Source organism: Nesoenas mayeri (assembly GCF_963082525.1).
Source record: "Nesoenas mayeri genome assembly, chromosome: 2".
NCBI lineage: Eukaryota > Metazoa > Chordata > Aves > Columbiformes > Columbidae > Nesoenas > Nesoenas mayeri.
Genome location: NC_137543.1, coordinates 132,910,283 through 132,924,161, shown reverse-complemented (window position 1 = coordinate 132,924,161; position 13,879 = coordinate 132,910,283). Strand labels below are relative to the sequence as shown.

The 13,879-nt window shown below is 41.1% G+C and overlaps 1 protein-coding gene across 3 annotated transcripts in view; it reads left to right on the top strand.

Moving 5' to 3' along the window:
* The window catches only part of BZW2 (basic leucine zipper and W2 domains 2), a 56,877-nt gene extending 44,900 nt beyond the window's left edge, over positions 1 to 11,977 (top strand). For all 3 annotated transcript variants that reach the window (XM_080340735.1, XM_080340734.1, XM_080340736.1), the window contains exons 10-12: positions 3,507 to 3,645; positions 9,789 to 9,911; positions 11,539 to 11,977. In XM_080340735.1, coding sequence (XP_080196861.1) covers positions 3,507 to 3,645; positions 9,789 to 9,911; positions 11,539 to 11,567 — 291 coding nt within the window. In that variant the 3' untranslated portion in view covers positions 11,568 to 11,977. The remainder of the gene's footprint in view (positions 1 to 3,506; positions 3,646 to 9,788; positions 9,912 to 11,538) is intronic.
* The last annotated feature ends 1,902 nt before the right edge of the window (positions 11,978 to 13,879 follow it).

Below are 13,879 nucleotides of genomic sequence, written 5' to 3'. Positions count from 1 at the left end.
AGTGATGACAAATCACAGTGTCACTGTTTTATGGTGGTAGAAAAACTCTTATGACCCTGAAGCGGAAGAAAAACCCAAAACCTGAAAACAATGCAGAGGCATTGGAGTCATTGCAGTGGTTGGTGTTCCTCATCTAAGTCTGAAGGAACTGTGTGGTGCAAGACACTTGAACTGAGAACAGAGGCAAAAAGGCTTTTCAGCAGAATTAGTCCTTTTAAGCTAGTAAACCATGAGCAAGAGAATACTCCCTCACAGCCAGGGCTGCAAAGATTTGCCCTAGGCTAGAAGCAATCTGTGCTTCATTCTTTATGGTAAAATGGATCTTAAGCTTGATCTGAATTCCTTTCTTCTTCATATTGGATGCCTCTGTTGGAGTTCCCACATTGGTTTAGCTCCTACTACTGCTGTCCTTTCATCTGAATTTGGTTTCCCAAGAGCAACACCAGCCATCCTAGAAATGCAGTGGCTTGCGATCTTTTGTAGTCTTTGATGGTAAAATTGAATGCCTTGAAGTCTTCTCAAGTGACCCAAACAGCATTAGAGGGATGAGATAGTTTCCAGAGGAGGAGAGACATTGTTTTTCTTGTTCTTTTGATGTAAAAATTGATCATATCTCTTTGAGTTGTAACAGAGTATTCATTGAGATTTACTGTCTAGTACTGCAGGGCAAATTAACAAATATTTTTTTGAATATTTGAACATGGGAAAAATAGAAACATAGCCGGCTTTGTGCAAATATTGTTGACTGGATGCTTAGTCATATGAATCTCACTGTCCCAAGCCATCAGCTATGTATGTAACCCCACTAAATTAGGTAAGGCATTTTGCCTATATGAGACAGGCGTCTTTCTAGTTAGCACTGTCTGAAAACACAGGACAACTTTGTACTATCTGCAGCTACAGGTAGGATTTTAACAAAAACAGTAGTAATAGAAATTTAGACTTTGCTAGCTGCTTCTTTACATTCAATTTTTCAAAAACGAACAGCATTTGTTTCACATCCTCTGTAGAGACAGATCTCGGATTCCTCTCTTTGGACTCTCGTCTGACCCAATGTGTCAGCCTCCTCCAGAAATCAGATTAACACTGTTGGTGTGACACAGAGCCTGGTTCTGTGCCCTCCTGTTTGTCAATGTGCCCTGAAACAATCATAGAGTTGTTTTGTCCTGGTGGTGCACGTCAGGATGTGTTTAAATACGTATTTGACATGGGACATGCCAGGTGGTGGGATTTATTCTTGTATGGCTGTACCTGACATGTAACTTTCACAAAGCACAGTTCCCAAAGCTTGGACATGTGGGTACCAGTCTCTTGAATTTATTAGATTTCTTTTAGTAAACTATATGCAAGGGGCCCCTGAAAAGACATATCAAGACACAGAACATTAACCTAGTTTACAGTTCTTAACAAGCTGTTCTTGGATGGGTGGCTTCCTAGTGGAGGTGGTGGGCAGCCATGAAGCAGTCAATGCCACATGTGCCGTGCACACGGCAGGAGCTGAACTCAGGAGGAGACAGGGCAAGCTGTTAAACCCAGAATCTTACAGGATAAGCTCTTCATCGCCCCAGTAACCTCACCATGACACTGGGGCTTAGCCCCTAGGCCACCTCCAGTGCAGGGAAGAGACGTTCCCCATCGGTGGGGAAAATCCTCCAGACAATTTGCGCTGCTAGCAAGCCTGTGATGTGAGATTCATGACGCTGCAGCTGCTGGCCTGCTGCTACCTAACCCGAGGCAAATGGAAAATAACGCCACTTAACTCAGCCAGCAATGAGAGAACACTGATTTTATGGTTTCTTAGTCAGTCAGACACTTGTGAAACTTGTAATTGTAAGTCTGTGCCAGTTGAGGAGCGAGAGGAAAGCAAAGGGAATCGGTCAGATGTGGCAAACCCTAAAGGTAGGATTTTTATTATAAATTGCTTAACACTTAGAGACAGCAGCACTTCAGAAACCTGTGGATGGGAGTGAGTTCTGCTGGTGCATTTTATTTATTTAATAGCAGTATATATTGCCCTGCCTCCCTGCAACTTACCTAGATACCAGCTGGATGCTTCCAGGGCCAAAAGGGGGAAAAGAGCGAGTCTGCTACCTAAAGCCTGCACAAGTGCTGCAATGCTTTTATAAAACAGTGGCGTTTTTTCTAGAGGTGTGGCTATACCTGCCAGAAGTGGAGGACTCAGCCTCTGGTGTTGGCTACATTTAGTAATTTCTCATAGTTACTTTGTAAGGGGTTTTCTTCCACAAGTAATAGTACTGTCTGCCTGCCTAGCTGCTCTTGTTACAGTTCCACTGTGATTTTTTGCACTCTCTTTCTTTAAATTAATAGCTAATAATAATTTTGCAAAAGACTTTCAAACTTTAGTTGATTTTCATGCATTTTAATATTTTTTTTTTCATGGATCATGTTGAGTAAAACCCTCAGAATTTACCCTCTTGTAAAGAAGTCCTGAAATGTATGTTCTTCTGAAAGTGCCCATCAGTGCTGCTGGTGACGGGTGGTTTGGTACCTGACGGTGTCCATCGACAGCCCCGGTCGCACAGACCAGAACTCTGCTGCATTAGGCCATTGCAAATCCAGCTGAAAAATGCCAAACTGATAAGTGTTACTGAAAATGATGAAGCAAGGCTGAACTGAGCAGTACAAAAACAATTTAAATGGTAAACTTAACATATATTTGGCTGGGGGCTCTGAAGATCAAGGTCTTCCCTTCAGCTCTGAAAAATGCTTTTAATAATTACCTTTCATTTAAGATTGCAGTCTTACCTGGACTTGTCACAGGCAAAGAGGAGGGGAGACTGGAGAGATGGATATAAACACTGCAGGTTTTAAGGAAAGAGTGAACAGGATATGGTCCTTTAATATAATCTCTAATTTTAAAATCTGAAATAAGAGGAAAAAAATTGCATAACAGCAAAGTTTTTACTGCTACTCTCTTGTCCGAATAACATTAGCAGTTAATTCTGTGCTTTGAAAACATTGCCGTTTACCAAGGCAAAGGTTATCATGATACTCTGGTGGTGATAATGAGAAAAAGAATGACACTTGATCACAGTTATCTCAAATAACTTAAATTAGTTCAATTTCCTGGGACTTCTGAAACCCCTGTGAAACTAGGGTTTTGTATTTTCACAGCCTTCATCCTTGGATGCCTTACGTTATGAACATCAATAAAGCATCATCACTCCTGAATCGGCATCATCCTGCCTTGTGAAGTGTACGAACAGCAGTACTCTGAGATGTGGGCTTTATAAATTGATTTTACAAAATTCAGTATCTAAAACTGGTACTGAATTTTAACTCGCAGCATGCAGCAAATCTTACAAAAGCTCATTGATATTTATGTATATGTGTTTAAGTAAATGCAATTGGCACGTAAATCTAAAGTTTCAGTGAAACAGATTTCCAAGGATGAAATTCATGATACAGACATTAAAAGTTTTTTATTTATTTTTATTCTCATTATACTGACATGCATTTTGTTTCCTACCCTGTCTTCCTTTCAGCAATATGCCCCCCTGCTTGCTGTGTTCAGCACTCAAGGCCAGTCAGAGCTGATTCTTCTCCAGAAGGTGCAAGAGTATTGTTATGACAACATCCACTTCATGAAAGCCTTTCAGAAGATAGTGGTACTCTTTTATAAAGGTAAGAGTCTATATCCATTCTTGTATACTGTGCATGGATTCTCTGTGCCAGTCACTCACCTGTGATGCCATAGGAATCAGATGTTCTCCAGGTATTGCATATGAGGAGGTTGAACTCTGGAATAACTTATGCTTTGGTAGTTCGAAGGAGCATGTGGCAACAGGAAAAGCTGAAGCAAGCTTTTCTGTCTTTGTTGCATTTATCCTGTAGTCCGGAAGCATGTGCAGGATCCAAGCACCATCCACAGTCTGGTCAAGTGCAGTTTAATCCTTGTATAAAACCAGTTCTAGGAAGACATTTCTGTAAATTCCTGGCAGTTTTAAAAAGGTAAATTAGAGCTTGGTTTTAAGAAACCTTGAAAGTGCAAACCTTTTTGGCAGGAAGATTTTGTTACTTCTTCCCTGCCAGAGGAGCTTTCCTTATTATTCTTTCCCTTTTACTTTCCCTGCTGGTTTCTTGCAGGTGCCATAGTTTGAGGGATTTAATCTTTATTGTGAAGTTGACTTCTTTGCAAGTTAACTCAGATTGAGTTGTCATAGAGACTAATGGTCTTGCACAGCGTGTGATAGGTGGGTGCCAGTTTGTTCCGACTTTTTGCTATAAATGGTTTAAGGAGAAAAATCAGCAGGAGTAGAAACCCAGTATTGATCTTTGGTCACCCTGTTGTGTCCAGGTGCATATTCAAGGCAAACAAGTTCAGACTGTTAAAATAATGGCTACAGAAGGCAGAAGTGAATCAGATGGATTTATTTTCTACTTGTGTCAGTATAGCATGGCTTCAGTGATCAAATGAAAAGGTGATACACCTTGTTCTTCTGCCTGCAAATTCTGCAAATTGTAAAGACTGCTAATGACTGAGGACAAAGTTCAAACTGCAACCTGCAGCAAACACTTTTTTCAGTTTTCTTGGAAAAAGAAAATTCACTTCAGACACAGTGAGTGACTGCTCTAACTGCTGTACGCTCAGACAACAAGTGATGGTTAAAGCAGAAACAGTTCTGTGTAGGACTTCCTTCAGAATTTTTGTAAATTCATGACTGTATTAGCCTGCAAGAGCAACCGCATGGCCTGTCAGTGGAAGCCATAAGTTCAGCATGTCCAGCACACGCGATACTGTGTTCATACCGGGAATACCTGGGGTAAGCACGCCGGAGCCCCGGCCTCTCTGCTGCCTGTGGCCGTGCCACAGCACGGCTGCCGGCCCTTCCCAGCCCCGGGCAGGCTGAAGTTTGATCTGCCCCATTTGGCAGACTGACTGCTGCCTGCTGGCAAATGCTGGCCTGACTGTATGGCCACGAGCCGTAGGGCCCTTCTGAGTGCTGGACACGGTAAGGAAGTCTATTTGAAGCAGCTTTGGAGTCAAACAGTGTCCATTAGGTGAGGACATGCTATGGCGTTAACCAGGGAAGGTTCCAGGAGTGCTAGTCCTCCCATTCCTGTTTCTCCCATGTGCTGTTATTGTGCTTTAACCACCCATGGCTCTGGCTTGTCCAGAGCTGTGAGGAAGTTGATGGCCGAAAGCCGGGACCGAGTGCTGCCTGCCTCTGCTTCATTTCCATGCTGGTGGATTTCACTCTTGTCCTCTCCCCAGCTCATACATATCCACTAGAAAGAAGCCATCAAGTCTTTATTTAGAGACATACACTTTATTGTAGATAAGTTGCTGATAACAGCATATCTTCTCTTTCCTAGTCAAGGAGAACAGTCCCCAAAAGTGATTACTGGCTATGCTGGTGATGAGGGAGCAGCAGATGGGAGCAGCCCCTTTCTGTTGTGCTTCAGTTGGAACCTGCACAGGAACTGGAGAGGTTTCAGGGGACCTAATGAGCTTTTTCTAGTGACAAATATAGAGATCTGAAGTATCTGTGGATGTGCAGCGAGAAATTCAGCTGTCTACCAGGATGAATGTGGACAGCTTATTTGCTTGTTACTCATTATGAGGGAGTGCTTCCTGGGCATGAAGATAGTCATCAGTGATGACAGGCACCAAATGCCACCCATGCTTTGACAAATTTAGTTGCATGACTACTCTCATCAGCATGTCCAACATCTTGCATTTAAATCTTTCCCATGTTTCCATCATAAAATAGCCCTTGGATTACTTTCCTGGGAGTTACATGGAAACACCAAACATGATGGGAATGGTTAGGTTCATTAGCATCTAGAAGGCCTGAAAGCCTGTGGTGTTTGTTTGTTTGTTTGTTTTAATTCTGTCTCTAACAAGGAGGAATATCCACTTTTCCCCCAGTGAAAGTCCAATCCCTGTTTTTCCTTATGTGGTAGCAGCTTCTTACTGGCTTGTAGGTATAATCTGCAAAAGCAGTTCTATAGTCAGTTAAAGCTTGTTGACATTATTATTATTATTATTATTATATCTTTATGTTCCTGGTACACTACAGAGGAAAACAAGCTGTCCAGTTCTGTACTGATCCCTGGCTATGATGTTGCTTCTCTGGTTATTACTTAAAACCAGTGCAATTATAAACCTGCCTACTGCATTTTGACCAATAATTTAAAAGCCAGTTGCAGAATAAGAATGACTGAATTCTCCTGAGTGACATCTGCTAAGTTTGCCAGCCTTCTTGCTAGTTATGCATGGGCTCTAAGGTGTATATTGGTTTTTAGTCCATTCCATGTTTCAGTGTGTCCCTTAATTGTGGGTAAAATAAGCATTGAATTACACTCTATAAATTGTATTCAGTTGCAGAATCTCCTTTAGTTTGTGTCCGACCTGGAAATTTCAAATGTGAAATACTGATGCTATTGAAATTAATAACCATTCCTTTCATGAGGAATTTCACCCTTTGAACAGCAGACACCCTTAGCAGGCACAAAGTGTCTGTGTACTCTTGCATTAGAATTCAAGACAACATTTACAAAATATGGAAGGGGAGCAGAACACAAGTACATGTGTAGTAGCACTCATCGTTGTCGTTAGGCCTCAGAGATACTCTTCTGCAGCACAGAGATCTTGTAACCAAAAGATGCAGACTGGCTTCTCAAATGCTGCAGGAATCCTGTGCTTACAAGGACTGAATCTTCAAATTCCACTCAATACACAGGTTTTGTTTTTCAGTGTGACACAATTATCTTTAAATATCGTCATTATTCAAGTATTTCCTTTTGGTACTGGATGCAAAATTTTCCCAGCAAAAGAAAATATACCGTAAAGACCCTGACTGTACTGTGAGAGACATTCCTGGCATTGAAAGAGCCCTTGCCTTAAGGCTTTGTCCTCGCAGCTGGGTTAGCTGCAATAGAGTTGAATTTAGGAGATTGATTGACCATGTTGGCAGCTGACAGGGTTTGCTTTTCCCTTTATCGCCAACGGCTATGCAGTTTGAGTTGAAAGCAGAAATTCATTTGAACTGGGTGATTCAATACAAAGCTGAGACCTGAACTTCAAGCAACTTTCCAATTAACCCTGCAGTAAAGGCACTGGGTTCCTCAGTCTCTGCTCTGCAGCTCCTTCCTTCCATGAGGGTTGTCCCCGGAGGCTCTGGCCGTGGGTAGTTTGGGTTGTACCTGCAGGAAAACCAGCTCTCTGGGGCTGACAGCACCTGGGACTGTAGTGAAAATGATGTGCACACCCCCACAAACCACGGTGTTCAGCCTCAGCCGTTAAAATATATATGTGTATATATATATATAAAAAATCAACTTTAATAACGAATAACTATAACTATGTATATATATAGTTATATAAAATGAATCATTCTCTTCCTCCTCCCGTATCCCCGAGTGTTCCCATTGCTTCAAAGCAACCTCGAGGTATGATTAACTTCAGCCTGTCCTGCATGATTGTTTAATTGAGCATCTCTGTGCTGACAGGAGAGTATCATCTCTTAGGAGCACTGGAGGCATGAATGTATTACAAATAATATTTCTCAGAAATGAAAGGAGAGTTGCAGTTGCCTTTTTTGTAGTTCAATGCATCTTGTTCTTCCCTATTAGTGTAGGAGGCTTATTGCTATGGAGTTATATACAGGCAAATTTTCCATCCACCTGACTCGAGAATGTTTTAATCTTCCAGGCACACAGTGAGATTACATGCTGCTATTATCAGGTTTCAGGTTTTAGGGAGGGAGGGGAGAGATTCTCCCCTTCTTCTTTGGCAACAAACACATCAAGCCGACAGTCTGCCAATAAAATAAATGAACTTAAATCCTATTACTCCTGGACTGAGATATGTGCCTACTTGGAGGCGTGTCCTTGTACAGTATAGTAATATGGACTGTAATGCAGCAATGGGCTTCTGCAGCTTATTCTATACAGCAACTTCATGTTTTTAAATGTCCACAACACCCAAGAGCTCTAGCTTGAGCCCTGGGAGACGGTTGTTCTACGTTTATTTTTCCTTTCCTGAAATCTCTCCTGATTTTCTTTGCTTCTTCCTAAGGATCATAATAGGTGTCACACCTTGAGTAATTCTGCGGATGTGGTTGTGTGAACTGTAGGACTCTGTGGTATACATAAGCTTTTACGTGCAGTTTCATGGGAGTCCATGTGAAATATTTTCAGGTTTGCTAAATTAAAAGCCTGAGTTGTTAAATGCTGTAATGTCTTTGAGCTGCTGCTAAAGACTACTGGCAAGTATTCAATGCAACATGCTTGAAACCTTTTTCTTAGCTCCAGTGTTTCTCTTGCATTGGAGAAAAAGTCCATTGTGGTGGGTTGTGATTTCAGGAAGATGCAGCTTTATATGCCACTTGTAGGATTCACTAAACACAAATTTGTACGTACTGGGAAAAGCCCAGAGCCAGCACCCTCTCCTTTTCCCCCTGTTTTCGGCTTACTGTCAGCTGCAGCAAACTGCAGAAGAGGTTTTGTTTTGGAGAGTGTCTGAGACAAGGTAACTTCTAGCCACATGCACTCACGAAATTCCAAATTTTCAGGGAGACTTCATATTCAGTTACTATTGGATGTCTTGGGATAGTCTTGGTTAAGTTCAAATGTATCTCTGGTTGCTTCCATCTGTTTATTATTCAACAGCATATGTGAAATATGTCTTCTCCATCTCATTTTATCAGATGCTTTGCGGTTTTGGTGTCATTTATCTGAATTTGCCTTCTTCCTGCCTGCCACATCTACTATAATAAAACCTTTAGGCAGAAGGTGATGGTTGGGGTCGGTGCTTTGGCAGCCAAATATCCAGTGGGTGGGATGGCACCAAGGAGCTCAAGGAAGCCATGAAGAACTTCGCTGAAATGTGTTGGTTTTGTAGAGCACGGGAGGGTTGTTTGTTCAAAGAAAAAAAGAATGGAAATTTTAATGAGATGTAGAAAGCTGTCTTGGGTCTTTTTATAGAACGAGTACAGTTTGGTGTTTTTTTGTTTGTTTGTTCTTGCCTCTTGCATTATATAACTGCCAAAATGCCATTCTGGATCCCAGATTTTGCTTCCGCAGCCATCAGTTACTGAGATATTTGGCTTGGCTGGATTGTGGGAGCTTTTTTCCTGGGGCTAGAGGTCTGTTGCTAGCCCTACCTTTGCATCTGTTGGAAACAATAAGTGTTGTTGCTGCTTATTAGGATTTCTGTATTCTGAATCTCCCTCAGCCTCGCATTCCCTCACCGACAGCTATTTTGTTCTCAATGCTTGACAGAAAAATGTCAGCTGGGCTATCTGATTTGGTCCCTTAGAATGCGTGGTCTGAATAGTGGCCTTAAAACTTATCAGCTAAAACAATATAAAGCCTTTAGGGGGCGATGATTGCAAAAAATCCCTCCTGGCTGTCTTTTCACTGTTTAATCAGGAGGTGTCTGTCACTTCAGATTTCTAGAACCATGCACAGTTCTGTGATTCAACAGCAAGAAAAGGCATGGTATTTCTTCTAAGATGTGCAGACTAAATTTTTTTTAATCCAACTGTCTTACATAGTGTATTTAAAGCAGATGAATAGAGAACTGTCCTTTACAGAAGCGCAATATTTGGTACTTCATTTTAAGCCCTAATACATTACACGCTTTGTTGCATCTGGAATCCCTTATATGAATCAGATATTCTGTAGTCGTAACCTAAAATAGTTCATGCAAAGCTTGTTCCACAATGATTATATTAACTTATTTTAGGCTGCCTTTTTGAAGAAAAAAAAAATCTCTACACAGATGTTCAAAATCATCTAACCTCTGATCTGTATTTCAGCTGATGTTCTGAGTGAAGAAGCTATCCTCAAGTGGTATAAAGAAGCACACGTTGCTAAAGGCAAAAGTGTTTTTCTTGACCAGATGAAGAAATTTGTGGAGTGGCTGCAAAACGCTGAAGAAGGTACGGATTCATTTAAAGAAATATGGTAGTCTCTTGGCAAAGAGAATTTCTTTTTTCAGATTTTAGTTGCACAGCATATGAAGTACACAGGCTTAGAAGACAGCAGGCATGACTGCTCCATATTGTTTCTTGTCATGCCTGAGCCCAAAACACTTGCTGCTTTTTAATGTTTATGATGTCCTTGTGAAGTCCTGAAGTCATCAGGTACCACTTCTCTGGAGGTAAATTCTTTAAGCTTCTGTAGGAGGAACGCAGCACCGATGATGACATGATGTACCTTGGTGTGTTAGCATGGCAGCCCAACATTTTCTGTATTGCTGCCTTTTCTGCTTATACCATCTGCACTGGCGACGTGAACACAGCGTAAACCTGCCTGTGCCACTGCAGCTGAAATCGCTGTGAGCTGAATGGGCAGGCTGAGATACGTGCTCTGTGTTTGCTGCTTTAAAATGGTTATTGTGGAGGAGAACTAGTTTCCTGTTCTGCATAGGAAGACACATCAGTTTGTCCTGAATAATTAAGTTACGTTTTTTGCATGGAAAAGGAATTCCACATCAATTGAGAAGATCAATCCATGTGTAATAGAAAGGGATATAATTATTAGTGCTCATTTGCATACATTTAATGGAATTAGTTTTAGAAACTTGGAGGGAATACCTAGTAGTAATTACAAGATAAGACTTTCCAGCAATTCACATGTGCATGTAGCAGTATAAAGTGGTAGATCCTTTCACACTTAAGACTTCAGACTAGCAATCTTGGTCTAATTAAGCATTTTTTCACCTTTTAATCTTCTGCTTGTATGCCTTTCTGCTGCTCTGTACTTTTATCCTTTTCCCGCATCTCCCCTCTGCCAGCTGTCCTTGATTACAAAGTCCAGTACAAATGGAGACCAAATGTTGCTGTAAGAACACACAGACCATGTTTGCTCTGAGAAAGCTGATCTAATGTGTAATATTTGCTGGCAGCAAGCCCTTTCCTGTCAGGTGAACACACACAAATACAGCATGATGCAAAGTAGCTTTACGTGATAAAAGGCACTGTGTATGTTCCTACTTCTAAATTTCTTGTACTTCTCGTGGTTCTACTTCTTAATTACTTCTATCTTATTCTATACAAATGATAAAAAAATGTTGTTTATAGATATTTAATACCTGCTGTAAGGTAACACTACATATACCATCCTAGATAGGCTGGATGGTGATGCTGATCGATATTTGCAGAGCAAAGAGTTTACAGAGTGCTTCCTGGATGATAGCATCGCCTACTCATAGAGATTAGAAAAGCGAGCAAATAAAGCCAATCCTTTATTAAACTCGGGTCAGATAGGCATTGCATGGCTCTGCAGGTGAGGACCAGAATAATTCACAGTGGTCTGGTGAAAACTCTAGTGACAGATCTGTAAACGAAGGTCTCCACCGCGGAGGGCCCAGAGTAGATGTGCGTCTTCTGCAGCTGCGCATTTCTTTCTGGCTTAATCTGTTTAATCTGTCAACCTTTCCTAGGAAGTAGTAGGTGTGAAGAGAATTTTCATTTGAATTTTGGAAGGATATCTTCTTATTTGTATTGAATTACATCACTGTCCTTGTGCAACCTACGTGAAGTATTTTACTTTGTTCTCTTCTAGAGTCGGAGTCTGAAGGGGAGGAGAACTGAGACGGTTCAACAAAGCACAGTCTCAATCTAGGTTAATGCCAAATGCGCTTGGGAATGCCGTACTGTTCAAGCAAAGAGGCTTTACTTCAGCGTCATACAGAAAACTATAGGCTAGGCTTTCCTTTTGTTTAGAAGAATAAAGGTTTTTAATGGAGCCCTGAGGCATTAGATACTTTACTTGGGACTCTACCTCTGGCTCATTGTACACTAACTTAGGCAAAGACATTCAGCAAGGAGCCATATAGAAAAAGTGAAATGAAATACTTATGGACTCCTTTTTATTAACGGTCTTTTTCAGGTACTATGGTATATGAACACTCCAGTTTCTGTTTATAGAACTGTTTGGTCTGTGTTTGTAGCTCAATATTGGCTTGTGTATGTGATTTGACACCACCACATTTTTTTGAATAAATGGCTTTTATATCTTAGTTTTCTGGTGTTAGTGAGTATGTTTTCTAAATTGCGCTTGCCAAAGTTTTTATGATTCTTCAAGTTAAAATCTACAAGAATGTCAGGAGTCTGTTTTCATACTTGTCACAAAATCAGCATCAACAGCTAATTGGGATCACTGTCTAATCTTTATGCCTGTATTTTCACATAACTTTGGACAGATTCCACAGCAAATGTTAATTCATTCCATTAATTAATTCAAAGAAAAATTTGCAGAGTCCTAATTTTGCAGGTACAAAATTTATGCAAATGAGAAGTAGAGTAATACACTGTTCTCAGTTCAGGCCACTCAGTTATTGGTGATGGCTAAATATTGCAAGAAGGAGCATCTCATTTTAGAAGTACTGGCTTCAAAACATACATGACTAGAAAGTCATTACATGTGAAATCTGAAATCTGTTTACATCGGCGTGATGTTACAAACAGATATTTGACTGAAATACGTAAATTAATATACAAACTTTTCAAGACCCATCCTACATAATTTAAAATTCACCTTGTGCCTTGATTGGTGCCACTTACAATTCCATCGCCTGGGACCTGGTTATGGTGTTGCACGGACGTGATGCAAAGGTTTGTACATGTACACAAGGCTCAAACCCAAGCCCAGAGTCTTCTTTTTAGCAATCTTCCCTTCAAGAATGTGTTACTTAATGCTCTGCATCCTTCCCTTTAAACAGAGTTAAAGCCACATGATAACTGAGTAGTTGGATTAGTAAGGTTTAGAAAAGAGAGGCTTGTATCCTTACAGGAGAAAAAGCATGAAAGAGCATAATTAACTAATGAAGTGGTGTATTTTGTCACTAAGAACCAATAAGCTAACGGATATTATGGATTTTTCTATGGAAAAGTCAACACTTCATGCAAACCACCCATCATATGGTTAAGTCTCGTCTCAGTATCTAGCTTTACTGACAACAGCATAGGACAAGTGAAAATCAAGTGCTGTTGATTTCCAGCTCTCCATCTGTAACAGCATTTATTTTTATAACAGGTATTGATCCTTGAAAGGGGAAATATGTAATGTGGATATTTCCAGTAACTTGGAGACAGTAAGACAGTTGTATTAAAAAGCACAATTGGTTCATTAGCTGCATGCTTTCCATTTCAGTGTTTTTTACTACAGAAAACACATTTTTTCAGGCACTACTGATCTGGGGCCCTCTGCTCACAAACTCTGCATCTGTGAAGTGGTAGCAGTGAGTCTTTACTGATATGGAGCCACTATCGCTAGAAACATTTAAAATTCAAAATCATGCTTTTCTAAGGTACTAATGAATATTCAGTTGGATGCATGTAAAACTACTTTTCCATATAATCTAAAACTTGGACTGATTTCAAAGGTGCCAATCTAGAATAACATGCAGAGGACACCACGAGATGTACCTGCCGTGAGACTGCTGGAGAGAAAAACCACTGGCAGCAGCTGGCACGTGGTGGCAAAAGGCAGCAAGTCCGGGATGCCGGCTGCAGCCATGCCCTTGGCGTGCAGCGGGTACGAGCAAAGTGCTCTCTTGGGAACCACTTCACTGAAGCTCAGGTACCTACAGGCCAGGTGCCCATCGCTCATGCAGTTGTCCCAGGCTCTCTTTATCCTTGTTGTGTTCAAGAGAAACAGGTGTTTTTAGGATGGCGCTCCTGGTGACGCTGAGACCTGTCATTCAGAGCAGGGTGAGGAGTTGCATTCTGGACTGACAGGAGTTGTCCAGTTTTCAGTCAGGCAACTCCCAAAGCCCAACGTCTTCTGTGTTTGTATCATGTCTCAGGTTTAGCTCCTGGAAACCTCCCTCTGCTTGCCCTCACCCAGCAAAAGAACCTGGTATTTTGCTGAGGCAGTAAGTGTTTCTGATTCTGGTTTTCAG